Genomic DNA, 27090 nt, shown 5'->3' with positions numbered 1-27090 from the left:
ATTGTCTGAATAGGCTACTTATATTATTATTAGCCGTCATTGATAGATATCCACTGCAGCTTGACAGGAAACGGGGAGAGAGATGGGAGGGGGAGGGGGGAAGACACACAGCAAAGTTCGTTGTGATCAGGACTCGAACCCCGCGACACACTGTCATGCTGGATTACCAGCCAAGGTGCTGCAGTTCTTTGATTTGTTTTAATGATGGAAGCTTAAGTTAAGTTTATTGTTCATCCAAGATCACATTGCTTGACACTTACTGCACATGCATTAGTAGATTCAGTTTTGGGTTTGTGCTGCATTAAACGTGATTTTACTTTGTGAATACAAGGCTTTATTATTTGGATAAATTCAACAGCAACAAACATAGTGATTAGTGACACGGATGCAGAGACGGCTCAAACAAACCAACTTGACTCAAAAACACCAGAGTAAGGCCAAGTGTGGACAAGGACGCATGCACACCGCACAGACCAAGCAAACCATAGTATAGTGTCATAGGCCAGTCAATCTAAGATTTGTTCCAAAATAAATTGCAATAGTAATCATTCAAGGTTTTTTATGATCCTTAGGGTCATCCAAATTACATATTACAAATGGTGAATTAATTATATACATTTTGGATCATGGTAAATTCAGGGGTTCAAATTTTAATTATGGTTTAAGTTGCATGTAAGGGGTTATTCATGATTCAGAATCCATTGCAAGCATTAGTTTTGCACGAAAAACACTCCTTGGGCTAAAAACGGCCATAGCCGTCATCACAAATGTGATGAGGTCAGCACATTTGGAGGAATCATAAAAAACCTTGAATGATTACTATTGCAATTTCTTTTGGGTCACACCCCTTTTTAGTTTAGATTGACTGGCCTATCAGTGCCTGCAATCCCCACAGAACACAACAACAAGGCAGAGAGAGCCTCTTGTTGGCTCTGGCATAAGAGAAATAAGGACAATAGCTGGAACTGCAAGCCTGCATGAGAGGGGCAGTGATCTCTGGCCAATCACTGCTGACCCGCGGTTAAGGGTCGAAACACTTTAAGAAGGTTGGGGACCACCTGATGACCTCTCTTCCAGGCCAGGGCTTTATCCATTACAGATGGATTATAATCGCATCTTTGATAGGCTATTCACAAACTAATAAACATGGGTTTGCAGAGAGGGGGAAAGTAACCTCACACTGTGTCACTGTTTAATGTTACCATGCAACCAGCTCATTCCAGTTACTTACTAATTAAAACCATAAAGTACAGATATCAGAAGAGGCTCTAATTTACAAGAGCCATAACAAACTCGTTACTCATATTTAATTTGCAAAACACACGTCATGTTTGTTTTGTGCGGTTTACACATCAATGTATTAATGTCTCTGGGGACTCCTGCTCAGTGGCACCACTGTTATATGGAGACAGTTAGGAGATATTTTCCCAGGAAGGGAGCATGGGCTGAAGATAGCCTAAGATTTAGACTCTCGTAGACGTATGTATCGATTCTGACATTCTGATAAATACGTCTACGAGAGTCTAAATCTTAGGCTAGGCTGAGGATGTGGGGGTTCATTCGGGAAATCAATTAAGTGAGGAGGTACTTAAAAAAACTGATTGCCCTTCAACCCCACAAGTCCACTGGCCATGACAATATCTCTATACAGTAGCTCCAATCATCACCCACATAATAAACCTCTCCATCAAACAGGGACAGCGACAGGTCCCCCAAGATTTCAAACTGGCCAAAGTAACCCCCCTGCACAAGAAAGGGAGCAAATTAGACCCCGGCAACTACCGCCCTATTTCTATTCTTAGCTCTATCTCGAAAGTGTTGGAAAAAATTGTCTATGAACAGGTTGAAAAGTATCTTGCCACAAAAAAATGAATGTAAGAAATTTCAATCCGGCTTCAGAACATCCCACTCCACTGACACATGCCTCCTCTATTTGAGTGACCACATCAAACACGAGGTGGATGCTGGCAAATACTGCGGCATGGTCATGCTGGACCTCAAAGGCTTTTGACACCGTGAACCACTCCATACTGCTTAACAAGCTAAAAGCAATTGGTTTTGATAGCACAACAGTGAGCTGGATGCAATCCTACCTGGAGGGGAGAGAAAAGATGGTGGAGGTGAACGGAACACTGTCCCCCCTCCCCTCCCAGTGAGCTGTGGCGTTCCACAAAGAAGCATACTAGGGCCTTTACTGTTCCTAATATATGTAAACGACATGACATCAGCTTGTGACTGCAACTTGTTCCTGTTCGCAGATGACTCAGCACTGCTGGACTTAGCCCGTCTCCGGACCCCCCGGGTTGAGCTCCTTTGGACCCCTACCACGTAGGGTCCGGTATCACCGGCTTCAAGCGACATGGGATGCAATCTGATTTACCCTGACTTAGCCCTGTGCTGCGCTGTGGGTGTCACGCTGACATATTCCAAACGAAGCATATGAACGCTATAGGAGACAACGAACCATCTGACCCCCCCCGCGAACGGCTCAGAAGCTGTTAAGTATTTTTAATGTTTGTACGACCGTTTTGGCAGCTCTCTTCCTTCCTTCCTTGACTTCCTTATTGACATCCTATTGTACCGCCTCCATCACCTGCGACAGAGCTCCGGAACTGGCTATCTGCGCGTTCCTGCCTCTGTCGCAGGTAGCTGCCAAAACGGTCGTACAAACATTAAAAATACTTATCGGCTTCTGAGCCGTTCGCGGGGGGGGTCAGATGGTTCGTTGTCTCCTATAGCGTTCATATGCTTCGTTTGGAATATGTCAGCGTGACACCCACAGCGCAGCACAGGGCTAAGTCAGGGTAAATCAGATTGCATCCCATGTCGCTTGAAGCCGGTGATACCGGACCCTACGTGGTAGGGGTCCAAAGGAGCTCAACCCGGGGGGTCCGGAGACGGGCTATGCTGGACTCAGACAGGAACAAACTGCAGGTTGAAAAGGCCCTCAGCTCCGAACTCAGTAGAATCTGCACCTGGCGTGATAACAAACTATCTTTACACCTGGGGAAAACTGAATCCATTCTCTTTGTATCAAATCGTAATCTCAGCAAGGCAGATGAAATTACCTACCTTGGTTCCCTCCTGGAGGCAAATCTTTCCGGTGATAAAATGGCCACCAAAACGTAATAAAAAGGTCAACCAAAGAACAAGATTTCTATGCAGGATCTCCTCACTGGTCGACAAAAACACCTTGAAGACCCTAACAGGAGCCCTCGTACGAGGTTTCTTCGACTATGCATGCACCTACCACAGCACCTCAAAGGCCCTTAAAACAAGGCTCCAGACCTCCCAAAACAAACTGGTCAGGTTACTATACTTGGCCTCAGTGCCTCACTCCCCGAACCCACCTCACCCCTGCCCAATTTGATAGGCTGGAATGGCTAAGGGTTGACGACAGAGTACAGCATCTTGCAATGGGTCTGGTCCACAAGATTCGATACCCATGTACCTGTCTAAATACTTCCTTAATTTCTTTCCAACAGACATACACATGTGCCTATGCCATAGCATAGGCAAATCTTACCTATGGGGATTTTTGGATGGCTATTTGCACAACGTTGGGCCTATTATGTGACAGCAAGGCAATTACAATCACTGACTGTAGGCACAGCCAAGCTGCTAATAATGCAAAAACAAACACAGTAAACACTCAACACCTGCCCCACCCCCCCCCCCCCTCTCTCTTCTCTGTGGATTAAGTAGTCGACAAGCAGCGACAATAAACTACATTTAAGATTACCTTGTGCCTATATTTATCCCTAGAATGCCATGGCTGTGATATAGGCTACGCTACATCATGCAACTGTCTGTAGCATTAAAAGTTGTAGCGCTGCACGTGCGTGTGTATAGTATAGGCTACTCACCCAATATCAATTGCTGGTATATTTTATTTGACTGAGTCACCTCCTGACATAGATTCATAATCCATTTTAAAGTTGTTGCAGAAAACGTTCACCTTTTCACGACCTTCACACATACGTCGAGCTCGAGAGTTCTCTCCACTTCCTCCAGTGACATGCTTTGATGTTTGGTAACCGTAATAGGCCTACTCTTTAGAAACATGTCTGTTATCCCGACACGTTCAGAAAAGTTTGTTTTATTTGAAATGCTGCATTTAAAATGCTGCATGCTAACTGATGCCCGGCGAAGTCCTGATGCAGTGTATTTTTTCATTGTAGCCTACAATTCTATTCATTGTCTGCACTAATGCCTCTTCAAGAGGGTGTTCATAATAATTCATAATAGCCTACGGATGATGACATTTATCACAGTTACACAGTTAAAGTGTCTGAACATGATTAACTGATGTGCTGTCTGCTGTGCATAGAATGTACTGCTAATCGGAAAATTATTGTCCCTCCATTTAAATTAAAGAATAATGTGCTGAAATGCAATAGTGGCCCCTGGTGGAATTGGAACTCAGTTACATGCCCCTTCAGTCAAGTCAAGGCAAATGTATTTCAGGATGTTTCAGGATACTGAAACCTTACAAAAATCTATTACTTCTCAGATCAAATTGCGATTATTTCCCATACAGAATTCATTCATGTATTAATCAATGTAATAGTTGTAGCATTGTCAGTTGGAACATTGAGTGAATGAACACTAGTAGCCTAGGTCTAGCTGTCTCTTGTGATCTTATTAGAATTACACATTTTCTGTCTGAATATCAATAAACTAGTAACATTTTAATAGGTGGACATCTTAGACAATACACAAAACTGTGTAGTTACATGTGTTGCAGCATTGAATAAATACAGTATTGCCTGATATTATCAGAATCAAAATATAATATATAATATCAAAATATAATTATATATATACCGTATGTTTTGTTAAAGGGTTAAAGCACTATATTCTGATGTGGACATGAGTCATGGCAAGTACCTGACCCAACTCCTCTTACCTGACAGACATGAGCCATGATCACATGCTGGGGTCAGGGAGGATTCACAGTGGAGACTGACTACAGATGCTACAGTGAACTACTGCGCCGATGACCTTTTATGACCAGAGAGAAAGCAGCTAACGGTTACTGCATCTTAAGGCAAAATAAAAAATAATAATGATTATAGTTTACTCTGTGACCTCCTGAGTTTGGTGTCCATGTTTTGAGTCCTGCATTTTGGGTCCCTCTTGAATTTCCTGACAATGGTATAGCTTTTCACCAACATGACTGGGCCACTCATTTAAATTGACACACACTCATCTCAATATTAATCATTTCATATCTGACTACTTACTTAAAACACATGTAGTCACTGCCATTTTAAACTCTCACTGTGTTAACTCAATACTTAGATAGGATTGTACTTTGTAGAGACTTGCCCTGTGCACAAATGATTCCAAAACCTCAGGACAACATCATTCCTTTATAAACTCAAAACTCATTACAAACTACATTTCTCACAGGAAAACAAAAGGGATATATAATGGATCAATGACCTCTGGAGTACAGCGCAAAGAACCTGCCATCCAAATCCAGAGAAACAAGTAAATTTGCTAGATGAGTAAAATGTAGTTTGCACTCCACTGTCTGTTGCACATGATACAATTTGACTTCAGCAGCTGTTTGCTGTTTATTGAATTAATGGCATGTTCGTGTTGAAAGTGGTTTTCGCCATGTACTGTATGCAATTAATTTTCCCATTAGATTCTATCAATCAAACAAATGGAGAAAACGGTTTAACAGGATCCGTTTTAATCAACCATGTCAAAGGGATGGCTTGTATTTGTTCAGTCTTGTAGAAGCTGAATTGATTTGAAAGCCCTTTAGATGGTATTTAGCTTTACATGGTTTTTAGCTGCTTTACTGTATTTGTATTAATGAAAAAAAAAGGTCAGTCAACAAAAGTAGGGTTTATTGAAAAAAATAAATCAATGGTTCAATCAATGGTACAGTGTTAAAGGCATGCGTGCAGTGCCTGCATGTGTGCACGTGTCACAATACTATGCTTACTGTATATAATAATATATTTGAAAACCATAGCGAGTCACTGAAAACATTAAGAAGAATCACTGGCACAGGTGTGTATCAGAAACGATTATCTCTGGCTGTATCACCATGCTTATCTTCTGATTTGGAGCTCTGTTGAACACACACAAACAGATGCAACCACACGTACACACAACACATACACACTGTTAATATCATAAAGAAGCATCGACTAATACCATAATTATCATAATATTATGCGTCCAAGGCACATAAAATAGACTCTAAAGGTCCTTGCAGACTGGACGCATTTTTCGGAAAAAAGGCGGAAAAACGCTGCTAAAAATCAGAAAAACGCAGCAGTGTGCAGGGACCTTTACAGTAAATGTATTTGTTACCCTACCTGCTACCTGTGTACGTTACACCATGGCTGGACGTTTCAGGCCACAGGGCTTGGCTATAGGACTCTAAAAATATATATTTTATCCTTCCTGTACCTTAGACTTGAACAAAAGGTTGATGACTCCCTTCGAGCGGCGGTCTGCAGTGCGGTCAGAGGTCGCACACATAGACCGGCTCTTACTGTCCCTTCTGGATCTGGCCGTGTCGACCTCCTCTGCACCAGGCAGTACTGAGAGGGACAAACCTGTGGAGAGCGGTTGTTTTATAGTTGTTTTATAGTTGTATGCATGCTTGTGTGTGTGTGTGTGTGTGTGTGTGTGTGTGTGTGTGTGTGTGTGTGTGTGTGTGTGTGTGTGTGTGTGTGTGTGTGTGTGTGTGTGTGTGTGTGTGTGTGTGTGTGTGTGTGTGCAAGCATATCCATCTACACATACCTGCGATGGCAGGCAGGGATCTGGAGATGGATATGCGAGGCAGGGAATCGTTGGGCTCAGACAGGTTGGTGTCACTGCGGAACTCCTGTTTCTTAGACAGCTAGAGGGAGACAGAGGGCACAGAAACACAAACACACTCACTGGGCTGGATCGTCTGTAACCGGAACAGAATATCATACAGTACATGGACAGTACTCTCTGTTGGTGACTCTGGTGCATATACCAACTGCAAACATAGAGCTTCACAACGTACACTGACAAACATCAATGACAACAGGACATCACGGCAAGTCCAGTCAGTGAAAGAGAGAGAATGCAATTCTTAGTTCTGTTTACACTGAACAATTCACATTGGAGGTAAAATACCATCAGAAGATTTAAGTGGATGTGTCTGTCTGTTAGCCTGGCTAATAAGCCAGACTCGGCAGATTCACATCTGGCTTATTAGCCAGGCTATCTGTCTGTAGCATCTTAATTTAATTTCACGGTTATAGAGAAGACTTCTGACAGTGCTAGCTTGCACATTCCATTTAGGCTATAACTTTTACCTCCACCATTTTTCTCTTGCGTCGTACGATGAAAGAGCGAAATGTGTCTGATCAATTTGCTGTCAATTATGTGTCTCTTGTCGCCTCTCAACATACATGCTCATGTCTCACTCTTCTTTCTTTTTGTTTCTCACCCTCTTCCCCTTTTTCCTCATACTCCTGCTCTGCCTGTTTTTACTCACCCGTTTGTTGTCCAAAGTACTGTTCCTCTCTTTCTCCTCTGTGATGAAGATCATGCTGCTCCTCTTCCTCTTCTTCTTGCTCTTCCTCAGCTTGACCTCGCTGTCGCCCATGAACACTTCCACCCCACTCGCGCTCAGGCTGCCGCTGGAGCGTGGCAGCGTGTCAGTCCGTGGGGCTAGGGTGTCTTGGGGGAAGTCTCTGAAATGAGAAGGAGAGAAAACGTGGATTGAAAAGGGGGAGAGGGTTTGGTTGGGCACATGTATTTAAAGCAATAATAAAGAAAAGGTTGTAGACCTGGGACAGACTCTGGTTCAGTGTGCGTGTGTGTGTGTTACCTGTCTGCGTTAAGTCTGGTTGGGGTCCCACATTCAGACCCCTGGAGGGAGGAGATGGAGATGATGGATTGACGCATGGAGCGCATCATGGATCGAGGACGAGTGGACTTCCTGTGATCCATGTCCGGCTAGAAGGAATAGATGACAGGGACAAAATGAGGAAGGGAGATAAAAACAAACACAGATCTCTGTGTAAGAGTCATCCCTGCTTGGCACTCAGCATCAAGGGCATCAAGCACTTTGATCTCCCAGATGTAGGCTTCTCATTTCAACTGCATTCATTATTAAAATTGTTGTTGAGGGTTATGGAGAGAAACAACAAATCAACTTCACCTCTCTTTATCTCTCCTTACCAGTTCTCTCACTCCGTACTCCTTCTCCACTTTCTTTTTCAGCTGTTTGAAGCATTCCTCCATGCGCTCATGGAAAGGCCGTAGGTCACCCATCTCCCTCTTGCCATGGAGATGGATCCCTGCACCCAGTAATGGGATCTAAGATAAAAAATGTATAATTATCGTGTGTGTGTGTGTGTGTGTGTGCGTGCGTGCGTGCGTGCGTGCGTGCGTGCGTGTAAAGTACCTGCCATGCGATGAGGTCTTTGATACGCAGCAGTTTGTCTCTGTCCTCTGGGTGCATCTGAGTGTATTCCTCTGTGAAGAACGCCTGGTGCACAGAAAATAATAAAAAACAACCCGAACAAGCGGCTGCAATACTTTTCACCTGGTCTGGCAGTTTGGAAATTAATAAGTGACTTTTCTGCCTCTGCAGGCAGTTTTTAACAGGACTGATCTCCCCACTTGGGATATTATTACATTTATTGGTGTGTGAGGGTAAGCAGTAATGACATTTAGGATTATGAGGGACCTCCACTCTACAATCTTATAGCCTTTGGTCAGTGGAATTTGTAGACATTAAATCAGTTTCAGTGCTGGTGTGGGTGATAAGGATATATTGTGTGATATCGACACTGGGTAAAAAGCTGGATCTGATCCAGGACTAGAAAACGGAAGTTTGATAATTTCACGTGTGATTTTCAAGCTTATAATTCATGACACAATAAATAAATGTATACTTTTACCATATTCTGAATTAAGACTTTCCTGAAGACATATTGATATTGAAAAATGCTGAGTAGAAACTTATGAAAGATGCTACACATGAAATGATTGGACCTCTACCTTTCTCACACGGCTAAGACTTAATATTATATATTATATACAGTTATTGGATTATTGGCATAACATGGAGGCTACGGTAATCAATGTTGTTTCTTTTAACTCCGAGTCGTCTTTGTGAACAAATAAGGATATGGCTTTGTGGTGAGCAGATTATCAGCCAACAATATGTGTTACAGTAGTGTAATATTTGAGCTCTGACCTTTTCGTACTTGGCAAAGCCACCCATGACAGCTGGGTCCACGATGCCATTGAGCAACATTGACAAAGGGTTGATGGGAAGACTTGGGTCAGCCTGGTACTGGTTGATCATGGCCAGAATCTTCTCATTGGTGGACTCCATGGTCTCTATGGCATTCTCCAGTGGAGAAAGGGTGGTCTGCGGGAGTAGTGGGAGAGAGGGAAAGATGTCAGAAATCAGGATAGGACGACAGAGATAGAAGGAGGGAGGACAGCTAGTTGGGATGGGATTAAAAAGCACATAAATAAAATACATGCACACAAAAATGTACATGGACTTACATGTGTCATGTCAGTCGCCTCGAACCAGCGCAGGATCCCTGGCAGTTTGTAGACAATGGTGAAGGTGGTCCGTTCAATCCACATGGACTAGGAGAGGAGGAAATAGGATCAGTGAAAATGTAAGCTAGCTGCAGTAACAAACTATTCACTCTTGTATGTACACTTCTGAAACAAAACAATATGCTGGTGTCAAGAGTTTTGCAGTTAGCTAGCTGTTACCAAACATGATCCAGCAGGCTGCTCCTTTTAAAAGTTCCCAGGGTTGTTTCATTTTCATAAGGAGTACTCACAACATGGAACACTTTAAGGAGGAATGTAGATGTTTTGCATAGGCAAATTAGGCAGTTTTATTTTTAAGTTTGTGTGAAAGAAGAGGAGGCAGAGGACAGGGCAAGATGGAGATGTTTCTCTGTGGCGACCCCTGAAGTGAACAGCCGAAATGAAAAGAAGACGTGCATTAAAGTAGAAAATGTGTTATGGACGTGTTTCCCATGACATGACAAGTACAGCGGGCCATGACAGCTGCTCACACCATCATTAGGGATGTCCCGATACACTTTTTCCGTTTCCGATCCGATCCCGATACCACAATTTCTGTGTTAGCCGATACCGAATACCGATACCAGAGAATAATATTTATAATAATACAAAAATAAGTCCACCGACCGGAAATAGTGTTTATAGCTATCTAGCTATATATCTTGTGTTGTGTTTATAGCAGACTCCTCACACATGTGCACTTGCAGTTTGGGCAAACTCCACATACCCCAACATTTTATTTACCTACAGTACTATAGTGTCAACCCCTTACCCCTGTGTCGGATCTGTGGTTAGACTGGCATATTTGCCGATACCGATATGAACCGATATGACCAAATAAAGGCCGATCCGATACTTTTCCAATACCGATACAGTATCGGGACATCTCTAAACATCATGGACCTTTACTATAAGTCACTAGTAAACAGAATCATCACAGGTGGAGGCTTGAAGTATACACACTGAACAACGAGCCGAGAAATCAGCTGTGTACTTGCCCCAACCCAAAAGAAATGTGAATATGAGCAACATGTGAGTGCAGACCATTCTACAAATGAAGAGACTACGGTTGTAGATAATACATTTATACATAAAACTATCTGTGCAGCGTGCACCTAAAGTGACAGAGCAACATAAAGTGAATTCTTGCCAACAGCAGTAACTGAGGCTGTCACTCACAGCAAACTCATTGTTGGGATCCACAGGCCCTTTTCTCACAGGCTTGGAGTAGTGGAAACGCTGCACATAGTTGGACTTGTAGAAGCTGGGGAGGGAAAAGGAGTGTGCGCGTGTGTGCGTGCGAGAGAGAGAGAGACATTATGAGAATTACATTTTATGCTCTCTCCTGCCACCATTCATCATGGTGATAAAATAGGCTAATACTTGAAAGGTGACTACATATATCAGAATTGATTTATTACAACATTAGCTGATCATTTTGTAACAATATTTAAAGTTAATGATAAGGAGCTTTATGAGCTAAAAAGAGATATACGGTACAGACTTGATAATCTGGTCAGGGACAGGTTTGTTCTTCAGCCGAGGAGGGATTTCCAGGACAGGTTGCACCGTGAAACACTGGATATCTGGAGAAATATGTTGAGGAACACACCATGCTGATCCCTAAACATAAACCTAGCAACCTAGAATTGGAATCGGAAGCAGTTGCGGATACAGGACGTTTCTAATGACTGGTCCTGGAAAAAATGTGGGTGGGCCTGAGATTTTTTACTTAGATTATAATGGTCTGAGGATAATGTCAAAATCACCATATTTCACTGTCTATGTCACTGCTTTGACATTTGGAAAATATAGACCAGGTGCCTTTGTGCGGAATGCGCACACATGCTCTATGCTGTGACCCGCCTGAAATGTGTCTAGTGGAATCACAAGTATTGTCTAGAAGAGTGTCTGCTACCAGGTAGTGCCGAACGCAAGGCTGTGCCCGTTGGAATCGGAAGTTTTCAGGGATCTCGTATGATGGGGAAAGCTCTCAATGTGTGTGTAGGATACATTGCAGGGGGGAGCTCCTGATGTCATCCCCGGGCATGGTGGTGGTGTTGAGACGAACGGCACTGGGAAACTGGCTCATCAACTGGTTCTGGAAGTCCTCCCTACGCTCATACTCCTTCCCACGGTGGATAAATACCTTGTTCTGAACAAATGGGAAAAGGACACTGGAGTTACTCCGTGTCAGAATCAGAATCAGTTTTGTTTGACACATCACAGCTTTACAGGTGTAAAGAAGCAGTGGGTGAAATTATTTGTCTCATGTGTGCTCCATTGATTTGCAGTATTCCATGAGAAGAGAAGACAGATGTGTACAACTGAGAGCAGGGAAAGAGCTACAAAACAGGTTCAATAGAACAAATATGAAGGAAGGACATCTACATGATATTTAGAACATAATATGCAGGTGTGAGCATGTTCTTTTAGAAACATCATATGCACGCTATTTATTTAGAAAGAAACATTACCATCATATGTATAGTGTGCATAACGTGACGCCATTACGGCTGGGTAAAAAAGGTAGCAGCGCAGGTAGTGTTTATTGGTGCTCTCAATGAATGTTGCCACATACAGTAGGAGGTCTATGAGTGTCCTTCCTTAAAGAGACTCTTACAGAGACCATTTTAAAAAAGCAGGATGAATCAGAATCATGTACAGTAAAGGTCTATTCATACTCCAGTTTTAGGTAATAAGGTGACAACCGAAAACTACTAATGACGTCACGCTGCGGTGATAAGCGACTCATCACTCAACCACACATCTGTTTAATGACGTCACGCTGCGGTGATAAGCGACTCATCCCTCAACCACACATCTGTTTAATGACGTCACTCTGCGGTGATAAGCGACTCATCACTCAACCACACATCTGTTTTTACTAACCACCTAAACTGTATGAATAGGCCTTAAGTGTCTGTCTGTTTATGTTCGCTATTTGGTGTCTGATAGAAATATGGCATTATTTAAAAAGCACTAGCTATCCACCTTATCTCCCCACAACAGAGGTAATTTGAGCATACAAACCCGAAGAAAGAGCGGGTAGCCTTGTCCATAGTAGCCCACGGCAAAGTAATCTGGCTTAGGCCTTAATTTTGCCATAATGCTCTCATAGAATCTGGACTGCATCACCTGCAGGAAACAAATGAATGAGAGAGAGGGAGATGAGAGACAGACGGACAGACAGACAGACAGATTTTAGAGACACACATTTTCAGGTACTTTGCACACTGCATTCTAGAGGGTTTTACTAGCCAGTTACAATGACAATGCCACCATCAGCAGAACACAAGACTCAAGGGTGAGCCATAATGACGCAAAATAAAGTACACCCCATCTGAGGGCAATGTCTGTCATTTATATAAGCACATAAACTCAGCGTTATAGCCGGGACAACTGGTTCCGAACACCCTGGGTGACTGAGAGAAAAACATTCATCAATGATTCAGATTCAGATCTTGTAGTTTCTAACCTTGGGATGGGAAAATAAAGACAATGCGAAGAAGAGATAGACAGGAAGGCAGTGAACCAGAAATTATGATTGGCGCCTGAAGAGATAAAGAAAAAAAGAGTCTGCACACTGCTGAAGAAGCTCCTCTGTAGTTTTATTGCAGTCGTCAAGGTTTCGATCTTATTCGATCTTCATCAGGACATATATTGTACAAGTATATGTGAAACTGGTGTCGGCTCGGAGACACTTGTACGTGGCAGAAGCCATGCGTGGCTGTTATTAGAATGACCTATTCTCCATGGAAAATCAATTAAACCAGTGCCATAAGCTCAAAGAAAATGTTCATGTGCCCAAAATGTTGTCTAAAGATTGTAAAATCTGTTAAATGACCTATTCCTTATTTTTGACTTAAAGATGCATACTGGACGGGGATGAGGCAAACTCCCAACGATATTAATAAATGTTTTATTCGACACATTTAGAGCTGAACATAATTACAGTATGTCCTTTAGTGTGCGTGCCGTTTCTGAAGGCGAGACCATTTTTGGCAAATTGATTGCAATAGCCTGTCATGCTTTAATGTCGCAGGAGACCACAGACACACCTCCAATGTTGCGGTACTTATTAATCCAATAGCAATTATGAAACTGGTTGATCCACACCACACAATAGACTATACCGTCTGATGAATATGTAGTCTGGATTACATCTAGCTGTGTCCATTCCCAATCCCAATGTGGTTCATCACAGATGGATAGTGGCGTTCCAGTATGTCCTGAATTCTAGCATCATGTTTGTAAGTGTATGTTTAGGTTTTTTGTACCTCAGCCAAGGTGAGGTAAGGTATTTCATCCTGTAATGTTGCAACTTTCTTCTTCTCATTTACACATGAGAGCAATACTTTATTCACATTCAGCTGATCTATCGCGCAAGTGACTCAATCGCCAAATAAACCAGATCTGCAAGGTGTCAAGGTGCTGTGATGTATGTTGTAACCTTGTAGATCTGTTCTTTTTGATGAGCGATGCCGTGGGTACTACAGAGTTCTCAGAAAAGGTTCTCATCAGGCTGAATTTGGTTTCATGTTGGATATTCAGATACCTTTTATGATGTTAAACGGCATGTGGAACACATTGTTTGATTTATGAACATGGAAATTGAATTCATCATCTGACACACCTGAGATGCACACAAATAAAGGCTTTACACACCCGTTCATGAATCTGACAGCTGCATTTAGGTAGCAAACCTACAGTAAAATGTAGTACACATTTACAGTGAGTTTTGTAAATGAGGCCCAATGATCTGTCTATAGTTGGCAACACAATTACTTTACTATTGTTAGGGTGAATTACCAACTTTTCCTCAAGCGAAGGGAATTCAGAGGAGACAGAACAAAAAAGTAAATCCACAAAGCTTGGAAATTAAATTAGTGCATGAAAGACTGTTTTTCTCTTTCATCTTACCAGTCTCTTGCTGAGCAGGTCATAATCAAATATCTCGTTCTCAAACTGCTCAGCCAGCTCCTTACATAGCGTGATTGCCTCCTCCCACATCTATACATACGCACGCACACACACACACACACACACACACACACACACACACACACACACACACACACACACACACACACACACACAGGACATAAACATAAGTGTAAGCGACTTCATTAGACCATCTACTAATAAATCTTTAACAGCTGTCATGGTGGATATGCCTATTAAATTGCTCTGTTCTCAGTCCCTTGATGAGCGGAGAGAAATATTCAGGCACACTTTGTGTGCAGAATGGTAATGACTGCCTCTTTTATACACTGCTCAGAGTACGACTGAAAGTAAACAGTTGCTCCTCCAAAGTAAAACATGTAGTGCTTAAAATCGAACTGAATCTCTTTGACACTGTATGAATCACTAAAAAATACCTTATCGGTTCATTATAACCACATACACTGAATAATTTGTGTATGTGGTGTGTGCTATTTTAACACCTGAGTGTGCAAAACTGGATCCTTACAGGCACATTTTTACACTCTCAGAGGATGTTACTGTGTACTGTATGAAATGTACGTCACACTGTGAATGCATAACAACCTTGCCCTTGTCAAAATAGTCAATGATTGTGTCGTAGAGGGTTTCCTTGAGCTGCCGCTGCGTCTGGGAACCAGGAAAGTCAATCTGGGTGCACATATCATCTGACCACTGGGAATGATAGAGAGGAAGGAAGAAGAGAGAGAGAGAGAAAGAATAGAGACATTTGATTTGAAAAACAAAAACACACTTTTCACTCTCATTTGTCAGAAACCGCTCTTATAAGATCAAAGGGATGGAAGTACCATCCTATGATGCTGCGTTCACACTGGCATAAAAGATGCAACGATACAAAGCTACACCGCATATTTGTATCTTTGTATCTTTGCAACTGAAGTTGAAACCAGCTTAACGTTCTTGGAGCTTTTGTAGCAGCGCCAGCTACAAACGTCTGATGTATCGTTGTATCTTCAGGTCGCTGGCTTCCATTGAAAATGAATGGTAGCCTGTGTACATATTGTGTCTGCCAAGTGTTAATGGAGCATGCTAAAGCTCGTATTCGTATGAAAGTGCTTTGCCTTTATGAGAACAGAATAAATCTGTATTATCCCAATGGGTTATTTCTGCTCAGCAGACCGTACAACAAAGAAAATAACAAACAGTACTCACACAGTATCCATTCAGGACATGAATTATATAAGACACTGTTTCATCATCACTTGAATTACAGAGCAATTTATCCTGAAGATGTAATATCGGATGAACATAATTAAACAATGTCCATAAATATAATTCAGCAGTTACTTTCTACCAGTATAAATGTTGAAGCATGCCTCTCTCCTTGTGTTGTTTTTAATTTGTGGTGCCAGTTGGACTGGACCTCGAGGCATGAAGTATTGTCACTGTTGGGCAGAAACCTTTTATACTATGTCATTTGACAGTGTCGCACAAAAGTAGCAAAAAAATAGCTCATCTATGAGCTGACGTGTTGAAAAATGGCAAGGATTTGGAGTCGCCTAGATTAGAATGGGGATTCCAGGTTACTTGAAAGTGGTTATGTCTGTGTCATAGTGACGGGGGTATATAAAAAGGATATGTACAGTATCAGTAACCAATAGAAAGTATCATTGGAGCACAAGTTGTTTTTATATTTCCCTGAAAAACAACTGTTTTGGACATACCATTTTCTGTACGACTGCGACAATATTGAGTATAAAGAGGGACATCTGAGGAACATTTAGGCCAGGACCCCTCCCTAAATGTTCCTAATTGCTCAAAGTGTGCAAGCTGCTTAGGACAGCGTGAGGAAGAGAATTACTACATGCTCTGTGTGCTGCAGCTGGCTCCGTCTGTTAGTGTGAAGTGGGCCTGGTATAGGGCTGACACTAGAGATGAATGGAGGCCATAAGAACTGTTAGAACGAGTTCAACTGCTGCTGCACTTGGAGGGCTGGTGTGTGTGTGTGTGTGTGTGTGTGTGTGTGGGGTCGTAGAACCACACTGGGAAATGCTCTTATTCCTGTGAGTCTGTAAGTGCCCCATAAAATAGATGAAGACACATGTGAGGTCTCACACACACACACACACGCACACGCACGTCGCACACACTACACAGATAGTTACTTAATCACACACACACACACACACACATGCGCACACACCCGTGCACGCATGCGCGCATGCACACAAACAAACACACACACACACACACACACACACACACACACGTGTGTGTGTGTGTGTGTGTGTGCATAAATCACCATAGCAATCAAGCTGCGTTATCAAACCCTGTGTCATGAAGTGAAGTTGGAAATTCATCGGTTAGCGGTCTCTTGGCATGGGCGTCGTTTGTCAACCAATAAAAGCCTTTGGCTGATTTCCAATGTCCAGTAATAAACCGCCCTGTTCACAATCCCATTTGCCGTGTGTATTCAGAATGTATGTGTGCTTGTCTGTGTCTGCGCGTAGGCGTGTCTAACCTTCAGGAGTCGAGAGTGGAGCAGCAAAGTGTACGCTGCCTCAGTGTAGTTGTCCACATCCAAGTGAAGGTCCCTCAGCTTGTAGAGGTATCTGTTCACGTGCACATGCACACATAATATTTTAACATACAGTTCACAAATTCCCCCACTAGATGTCACTGTTGACCAACGTCTGCCCTGGCTATAAATATTAATCATTGAAGCATTGATAATAATGTACCCAGATATTGTAAGATGCCATTACACACACTCTCTCTCTCTCTCTCTCTCTCTCTCTCTCTCTGCACTTTCACACTTTGGTGTGATTCTTCCTTTTGGATTCACCCTGCCGAAAAACAGTCGGATTTCCATAATTGATCGAATTTAAAAAGTGACTCTGGAGCCTCTCTATGTTGTATCATATTCTCTTTCCAAACCACACAATTCTAATTTCAGTGAATAAACAATGCATTCTAGTAGGGATGATGACAAGGCATGGACAGAAGACATGAATGTTTTATAAGCACTGTCTGGGGTCAATAAAAAAAATGCCAAGCTCTTGAAAACCAATCTTACATTGAACCACTTGCCCATCTTCATGTGTTTTATCTTTCCGTCCCTTTCGATCAGTCTCTGTCACACACCCAGAGCCAAACAACTGGGACATAGAACCACAGGCCAAAGACACCACCGCAGACACTGATGAATTATGGAGCGAGTAAACCTTGGTCACCACACTGGTTCTTTAAACGAATGGTGTGTTCGTCTGGCAGTCTGCCCATACTGTAACTATACCAGACGCTATGCATGGGCATCTGACTGTCTATCTGTGTCGTATGTATTTATTATCATGGTGTGGTTGTTCTGTCATTCTAAACGTGTCAGGTAAAACACAGATAATAATAATGAATTGCATTTTTATAGCGCTTTTCCAAGTGCTCAAAGCGCTTTAAAATGGTTCATTCATTCATGGGAGGTGAAGCGGCGAACAGTCGACACCAGCGTCCTCACTTCCCACATTCACACACCAATGGTGGCGAGCTCACACCGACCGACTCATTGGAGGCAATGTGGGGTTCAGTGTCTTGCCCAAGGACACTTCGACATGTGGACAGGAGGAGCCGGGATTCGAACCGCCAACCCAGGGATCATTGGACGACCTGCTCGACCTCCTGAGCCACAGCCACCCCAAGATGACTTCAGCGTCCCTATTACGGGCATGTGAAAAACAGGAGATCGATGCATAAAACGACATGTTGTAGCTAATGAAGAGGGTCCAAGTATAGACCCCTGGGGCGCACCAGTTAATTAACCCATTAAAACCAGGAAAGAAGTGTAATTTTGGACAGTAGGTCGCAGTTTACTATGAAAACCTGCATTTCCCGACAGTTGTTCGGTTGGTTGGTCGGTCACACCTCCATATATGGTCACGCCTCGTGTTGTGACATCACGCCTCCATATATGGTCACGCATCATGACATCATGCCTCCATATGGTCACGCCTCGTGACATCACGCCTCCATATAATATGGTCACACCTCTTGACATCACGCCTCGCGACACATCACACCACCATATATGGCCGTCTCCATATATGAAGATCACGATTCACGACACTGACCTCATCAAACCCTTGATAGCCATACATGGAGAAGACTGGATCATCACCTAGATCTGCATATGGAGCCGGCCAGAAACTCTACATTTGACCTCAAACCTTTAGATCTTCATAATTGGAGCTGACCTGTTCTGACATTCCATATTTTGATCCACCCCCACCCGTCCTTCCTCTTCGATGTCTCCCTTTTGACTGATACCTGTACATTCAACCTCTAGACGGGCCTGCCCCAAAGTTATTAGTGCAGCTGAGCCCGGCAGCCGGCGAAAACTCCCCCCATGAAAACTCCCCCCATGAAAACTCCCCAATGCCAAAGCGCCAGCGCTCGGCCAGCAGTCTGCTGTCATCCAGGCGGATGCATGCAGGCGACTTTGGCTTTTCAAAAATATACTTTGGCTTTTCAAAAATAGCAGATATACAAGAGCATACATAGCATGTCACTTCATGCCACGCTATGAGCTCTGAAATGGATTTTTGATTATCTTTGAAAAATCATAAAAATGATTGCAAATCTTTGCATATATATATATATAAAAAAGCAAACTCAAATGCTTCTGGAGGTCCCTGGAGCAAAAATATGTTGAGATGGAGGGGTCGACGGCCAAATACATAATTTTGGGGGTCCTTGAAAGGGATTGAGAACCAATTATACATTTTTGGAAAACTGTTAGGATTTCAATAGAAGACATTTTGGAATGGGTCTCAGGTCCTAATGGGATAAGACACGGATGTGCATTGTGCACTCTTTTCCTCACACTAGCCTACTACACATCCCCTTTCCTGAATGCATGCCTCTCGTCTCCTCCATCTTGTCTCCTCCGTCTAATGCTCACTCAATCATTGTCACATGCAACTCTGACTCCAGATTCACTTTTTAAATTCGATCAATTATGGAAATCCCACTGTCGGCAGGGTGAATCCAAAAGAAAGAATCACACCAACGTGTGAATGTGCAGAGAGAGAGAGAGAGAGAGCGAGAGAGTGTGTGAGTGTGAGTGTGTGTGTGTGTGTGTGTGTGTGTGTGTGTGTGTGTGTGTGTGTGTGTGTGACGTGTGTGTGACGCGTGTGTGTGTGTGTGTGTGTGTGTGTGTGTGTGTGTGTGTGTGTGTGCCCTAGCCTAGCCCCTTAGATAGCACATTATGTAGACTTAGATAGTATTTTAAACAGACTTATAGCTTGTTACGTAGACAGCTCTAGAATTGCACTTTATGTAGTCATAGCACTTTATAGTACACATGTATAATATATTATATAGTATAGTATGTATAGTTTACATAGATACTCCACTGTTACGTTCTTAGTCTAGGCATGATTCATGATAACTACTTTTTGAGTGGTGTAATTGAGTGGTGTAAACCACTCCTACAACTGGCTTTTGTTGAGTGGTGTAAACCACTCCTACAACTGGCTTTTGTGTGCATAAAAAAATGAGCATGGTTGCTATGTTCAAAATAATTTCTGACGTAATTAAATCACACCCGGGTGAACTGGATGACCGTAGCAACCGTGGTCATTTTCTCTGCGCAAAAAAAGCCAGTTGTGAAATCACATCCAGGTGTGATACATACATTTATCAAAAATGATAGCTTTTTTTACTTAACATATTTTGTGTGATTTCATTACGTCAGACATTACGTCAGACCACAGCTGATCATGCTATATAAAACCTTACACCACTCAGTTCACACGGGTGTGATTTTTTATATATGTGATGTATGCCATGCTTTTGTTATTGCTTAATGTAAGTCGCTCTGGATTAAGAGCGTCTGCTAAATGCCTAAATTGTAAATTGTAAATTGTGTGTGTGTGTGTGTGTGTGTGTGTGTGTGTGTGTGTGTGTGTGTGTGTGTGTGTGTGTGTGTGACGTGTGTGTGACGCGTGTGTGTGTGTGTGTGTGTGTGTGTGTGTGTGTGTGTGTGTGGCTAAACAGACATACATTTATAGGGACATACATAGAGACATACTGTACTGTAGAGACACACACAGCCACATTAGGTCACCCAGCGGTATTGCAGCTGTCCGTACTCCGTACTCAAACAGACATACATGGAGACATACATATTGTGCATAGAGACATACATACAGTACATAGGGACACACATAGCTGTTCATTGGAAATTTGGAGCTCAAAAAAGGAGAAAGCATGGCTCCCTCTCTCCGCTTATCCCATTATTTCGTGTTTTCATTCCTTTTCTCTCTTCCATCGGCTTATTGATTTGACTGTTTGATGAACCCCGACCTCAGATCTATCCATCCCTTTTCCCTCTCTCTTCCTGACTCCTCCTCTTGCTGCATGCTCTTCTGACCTCACTCATTTTCCTTCTCAGGGAGGAAAACATTACCAGCTCATTCTTTTATAACCAATCCATCTCTCTACCCCTTTCTCTCTCTCTCTCTCTCTCTCTCTCTCTCTCTCTCTCTCTGTCTGTCTGTCTCTAGTCTCTCCTCTCTCTCTCTCTCTCTCTCTCTCTGTCTCTCTCTCTCTCTCTCTCTCTGTCTCTCTGCCCCTCCTCTCTCTCACAGTATGTCTCTCGTTCTCTCATCTCTCTCCCTCGCTCCATGTGGCCTAAAACGAGTGCCCATGTTGCAGTCAGACCAAGAGCTGATCCTGTGGATTTTGACATTAATTCAGCAGGACTCATATAATCCCATGTCAGATTATGCAGCTGTGCACGCACGGACGCACACGCACTCGCACACACATGCATGATATAGTCACATACATACATGCAGACATTGATAAAAACACACAAACAATCGAAGGCACATACAGTGCAGAAATGGTTACACCGCACACATGGATACAGACACAAAAATACGCGCTCACACACAAACACAGTCGCTTTCTCATTCACACACATGCATGCACGAACACGCACAGTCGCACACATACAAACAGTTATATCCACAGTCTACAGTAAGTATACTCTGAGACCGTTTGGTCAGTACTGCTGTGTTCCACATTAGACACTAACATGGTGCGACGGGCGACCTTATTTGTAGTTTCTGCAGTCACACATGCTCAATTTCTCATGTGGACAGTGACACCAAATGATGACACACATACACAAATACACATAAAACATGCACAAAGTAAAATATACAGTATCAATCAACGTAAAAGGTTGCAAATTGAATTAATTATACCTGATGTACATCCCCTCACGATTGATGTCCTTGTAAAAGTTCTGCAAAACCAGAAAGAGAGGCTTGTTAGTGTGTGTGTGTGTGTGTGTGTGTGTGTGTGTGTGTGTGTGTGTGTGTGTGTGTGTGTGTGTGTGTGTATGGGTGTGTGTGTGTGTGTGTGTGTGTGTGTGTGTGTGTGTGTGCGCGCACATGCGCGTGCGTGCACGTGTGCGTGCGTGTGTGTGTCAGTAGAGCTGAACATTTCCACACGTTAATGAAGTTTAATGACTCCTTCAGAATGGAAAAACAACAAAATATGTTACCTTAATTATGCTGACGACACACACATTTACATAACCATATCACCAGGGGACTATCTTCCAATGCCAGCACTAAGTAAATGCATTGAACATGGATGAGCAAGAATTTTCTTAAATTAAACAAAGACAAATAATAGTTTCTGGAGCCAAGTAACAACGATTAAAAGTCAGTGCTCAGCTTCAATCGGTAATGTTAAAAACCACAGCTCAAGACAGAAATCGTGTAGTCATAAACTCAGACCTACTATCAGCTATCTTTCACCTTAAGATCAAGGATTTAACAACTTATGTCTCAGCAGAATTAGAAAAACGTGTCAATAGATTCATTTTCAGTAGGCTAGACTTAACTACTGTAACTGTGTCTTTACAGGACTCCCTAAAAATCGATCAGACAGATGCAGGTGATTCAGAACACTTCTGCTCAAGTCCTCACTATACCAAGAAAATGGATCACATCACTCCAGTTATCAGATGTTGACACTGGCTCCCTGTCTACTTCATTAACCATCCAGACCTCTCAGGTTGTCTGAGACAGGTCACGTCCATGTCCCCCATAACTAAAACTGACTGTGGAGAAGGAGCATTTCGTTTTTATGCACCACATAAAACCATTTTTATGTATCACATAGAACGAACTCGCAGAAAACTGCAAGTCTACTACAACTCTCAGTTCTTTTAAATCAAAGCTGAATACCTTTCTGTTTGTCTGTGCCTTTTACAGAATTCTTTACTCATCTCTTTTGCACTGTAATTTTATTCTCTTAACTTTTTGGTTTATTTTAACTTCTTATTCTTCTTATTTTATGAATTTATTATTTTGTTAAAGCCATGCGTCTTAATGACTAATTGCCTTGTTGGAATATGTCATATGGAAATACAGTTTGTATTTGATTTGATTGGATTGTATTAAGGATCCCCATTAGCTGGTGCCATGGCAACCAGCTAGTCTTCCTGGGGTCCTAATAAAAAACATACAAATACAAAATGATTAAATGTCAGTACTCAACACATTACAGATAGGAAACTCAAACTAACAAATACAAATATCTGAAGTTACATAATTACATGAAGTTAAAAAGCACAGTAAAAAAAAAAGAAAAAAAAAACGTAGAAATGTAACAACCTGACATGACCTCAGGTTTACCAGCTTAGGGCACGCGGGCACGCGGGCACGCGGGCACGCACGCGCACACGCACACGCGCACACACACACACACACACACACACACACACACACACACACACACACACACACACACACACACACACACACACACACACACACACACACACACACACACACACACACACACACACACACACACACAATGCTAAATCACTGGTAGCTACCAGATTACATTCTGTAATGCATCAAAACATCCAGCATGTGTATGTGCATTCAACCATTGGTTGTTTGGTTTCTGCACAGTAAAATCAGAGTTTAGAGTTTTAGACAGAGTTTCAGTAGGATCCCCATTAGCTGGTGTATAACAACAGCTAATCTTCCTTTATGTCCACACAGAACATAAAAACATGACATTCGACAAGAATGACATTACAGCACAATGATATATAAATCAAATAAAAGATATTTGACAAAGTAAATTTCCTTCCAACAATTTCATCATCCAACTTTCTCTGATTCAGAGTCAGCCTAGCTGGGGGTGCTACACAATGTAGATAACAAGCCACAATGTGCCAGCTAGCCTGCAGTACAATAGGAATTTTAACTTGTCAAATAAATGAAAGAGAATAGTTAATGCTATGCACCACAGACTACAGCCACTGCCAGGCCCATAAGAGATATACTCTTACTGCGCTCATTAGCCCAACCCCCTCTAGAAAAAGCAACCTATCACCAATTACGTATATTGATCAATTAAGCCATGATGAAACCAATCATTTAACCCTCTAGAGACCTGTGTTGGCTCTGTACATGGACTGCTTTTTTCCGTCTACACCAAATAGCTTTGCCAAAAATAGCTGATGTACAAGCTCACAGCTCCTAACTGTTGTGACTTGTGAGTTTGTAAACACTTGGATGACCTGCAATGAAGTCAGGCAAAACTGAGGATATTGGGCTTGGTCCAAACACCTTATAACTTATATAAACACATTAATACCGAATGATATTGCTATTCTGGGTGGAATTACTCTGGCCTCCAGCACCACCATAAGGAATCTGGCCCTGAGAGTTATCTTTGATCAGGATAAGTCCTTAACTCCCACTGGGATCACATTTCAAGGACTGCCATTTTTCACCTACTGTAACATTGCAAAACAAACACGTACCCTGTCTCAAAAAGATGCAGAAAACCGAGTTCATGCATTTGTTACCTCCAGGCTGTTTTGCTGCAATTCCTTATTATCAGGCTGCCCCAACGGGTCTCTAAAGACTATGCAGGTTGTCTGGAACGCTACTACGCAAAGAACTAGGAAAATCTTATTTAATCTTATTTCTCCAATATTAGCTTCTGTGCACACGCTCCCTGTAAAAGCCACATTCCACAATCAATATCATTTAATAGTCCTCACCTACAAAGCCTGTAATGGTATGCCTGGCCGGGCATTGGACAATATGGACAACATAAAATGTCACAATATTTTGTTCATTTAAGGTTAGTGAACCAATAGGGAGGCGTTTGTTTCCAGAGCTACTTTGATCCACCCCTATATGCCAAGAAAAGCTTGGGTACTTTCAGGCTACCTAAACTAAGACTAGCATATAATTAACTTTGGCAAAGACACTGTACTGAAGACAGATTATGGGCCTGGCAGTGGCTGATGAAACATGAAGCCTATAGCAAACAGGCATAAAATTGGTGCTGATCCATCCAACGGATTGCAAGATTAGCCCCAGACAGACAGATAGACCATTAAGGCTAGGCTCCTACAAAGTCACGTCGTAAAGACAAAAAGCAAATGTAGGAAAAGTGATCTATGATCCAAGGGCCTGACCTGAGATCATGGTCTCAATCAACCTCTCTGTTCAGTCAGTGTGGGTGGGATCATAGCCTGGGGCCTCTGTGCTCCAAACCGATCAATGAGGAAAGTGATTGAAGGGGTTTTATTCCTTCAGCACCTAAGATCAGCACTTCAACTCTCTGAAGTTTGACAGTATAAATACAGCAGACTAAAAAACAAATAAAAAATAAATTTTAGTGCTAAAGAAAAGAATCCCTTTGCAGTACAGCTTTTAGCCTAGGGCACAGCATGCCATGTCCAACACATATCGTCGTTGAAGTGGAAACCTTTTATTTCTGAAACTGTTACTTTTTAAGAAACAAAACAATAAACTGTTGCATCCAATGTTGTATAACAAAGTAAGAGTCAAACTATTTGTGGCATTCTAGGTTAGCCAAGTGACAGCGTGTGTGCATAGGAAATGTGATGCTTGTTGGTCAGACAGACAGACAGACAGACAGACAGACAGACAGACAGACAGACAGACAGACAGACAGACAGACAGACAGACAGACAGACAGACAGACAGACAGACAGACAGACAGACAGACAGACAGACAGACAGACAGACAGACAGACAGACAGACAGACAGACAGACAGACAGACAGACAGACAGACAGACAGACAGACAGACAGACAGACAGACAGACAGACAGACAGACAGACAGACAGACAGACAGAAAAGATTCAATGTGGAGATACAAGGTTTCTGCCTAACAGGGACGATATGGAAGACCTTGAAACACGATTATTCACCTCCATCACCAGTAACATACTGTAACGATTGGATGCCTCCAGTTTAAGATAGGCTACTTGTAAAATAATCTGACATGGCAAACGGATGGCTGCTCTGATGGATTACTTCAACTCAACAGCCTATGAGCACAATTATTTTCCTACGTCTCCTATACGCCTATATATTTAGTTCATTTTGGCAGTTCATTTGAGTCGAGTCGTGTATAGCAAAGTCCTGAGTAGTTTAAATTAGGATTTTGCTATGTGGTCTAACTAAGAATTAGTGTAATAGCACAGCTTATTACGACCCATAACTCTGGGAAGATCAAGGAGACTTGAAGAGACTTCAGTGAGCCCACCGGCAAGCCAAGAGGCTGAGACTTACCACACAGCAAAATCCCCAGTACTAATTCAAGTTATTAAGCCTGCATCTGTGGCAGGCTGCATGGGTAGTGTGATACTCTGTGAGCCGGTCAGAGTACATTTTCCAGGTGGAGGGGCACAACTTACCAGGAGATTGACGGTGCAGCACATGCGATTGTTGCGGCTATCGTCGCTCATCACCGCGCGGTAGTCAAGGAGACGCTCGAGGAGCCCCTTGACCAGGGCAACAAAGTGTTCCACCTCTGACCTCAGCTGGGGTTGCTTCTCAGCAGCACAGTCCAGCAGGCTGGCAAAGGAACAGCAACATGTCACCAAGAACAATAGCACCACTGGTATGTCACTTTGAGTCAGAACACATCAACCCTGCTGTGCCTATTTTGGGTCAAATTCTCAATTTACTCAAAGTGTTTTTGCTATTTGACATGAAGCAACTTATTTACTGTAGTACTTAAGTAGATAAATACTCTCATACTGACTTGCAATTAAATAGATCCGTTACAAAAGTACACTATGCAGATCCCTGATGGCATACTGCAGACTGTGAATGCATTGTAGGTACAGTTGGAGGCCATCGATATTGTCCTTTTCTTTTTGCTGAGGTTTGCGTGATCTGCGCAAAAGGACAGTTAACCCATTTTGGGCGGGAACCCCTTTTGGTGTTTTAAACATTATGTTATAATTTAGCTATTGAAAAATAGCAGATCTACAAGCTCATAGGCGCGCTACGAGGATTTAGAAGGATTTTTTTTAAATTTTGAGGTCAGGCCTAAATGGGTCAAATGATAAGGGACAATATCGGTGGCACCCAACTGTATAGCACATTCTAAGCACTGTTGCTGGCTGCTGTGTGGAGCAGGCTGCTGTGTGGAGCAGGCTGCTGTGTGGAGCAGGCTGCTGTGTGGAGCAGGCTGCTGTGTGGAGCAGG

The 27090-nt window shown here is 42.6% G+C and overlaps 1 protein-coding gene across 2 annotated transcripts in view; it reads right to left on the bottom strand.

The window, feature by feature from the left end:
- Window positions 1-5644: 5644 nt before the first annotated feature.
- Window positions 5645-27090, bottom strand: part of dock2 (dedicator of cytokinesis 2) — a 178585-nt gene continuing 157139 nt past the window's right edge. For both annotated transcript variants that reach the window (XM_079502580.1, XM_079502579.1), the window contains 18 exons: window positions 26292-26451; window positions 21783-21823; window positions 17039-17129; window positions 15124-15231; window positions 14497-14586; window positions 12607-12711; window positions 11587-11728; window positions 11078-11159; window positions 10753-10837; window positions 9535-9621; window positions 9215-9391; window positions 8417-8500; window positions 8191-8328; window positions 7838-7965; window positions 7502-7700; window positions 6772-6871; window positions 6436-6584; window positions 5645-6091 (listed from right to left, as the gene is read on the bottom strand). In XM_079502580.1, the coding sequence (XP_079358706.1) occupies window positions 6038-6091; window positions 6436-6584; window positions 6772-6871; window positions 7502-7700; window positions 7838-7965; window positions 8191-8328; window positions 8417-8500; window positions 9215-9391; window positions 9535-9621; window positions 10753-10837; window positions 11078-11159; window positions 11587-11728; window positions 12607-12711; window positions 14497-14586; window positions 15124-15231; window positions 17039-17129; window positions 21783-21823; window positions 26292-26451 (2020 nt within the window). In that variant the 3' untranslated portion in view covers window positions 5645-6037. The remainder of the gene's footprint in view (window positions 6092-6435; window positions 6585-6771; window positions 6872-7501; window positions 7701-7837; window positions 7966-8190; window positions 8329-8416; window positions 8501-9214; window positions 9392-9534; window positions 9622-10752; window positions 10838-11077; window positions 11160-11586; window positions 11729-12606; window positions 12712-14496; window positions 14587-15123; window positions 15232-17038; window positions 17130-21782; window positions 21824-26291; window positions 26452-27090) is intronic.

This window comes from Electrona antarctica, assembly GCF_951216825.1.
Source record: "Electrona antarctica genome assembly, chromosome: 1".
NCBI classification, from domain to species: Eukaryota; Metazoa; Chordata; class Actinopteri; order Myctophiformes; family Myctophidae; genus Electrona; species Electrona antarctica.
Note: the sequence above shows the minus strand (reverse complement) of the source record. Positions and strands in the feature narration are given on the sequence as shown.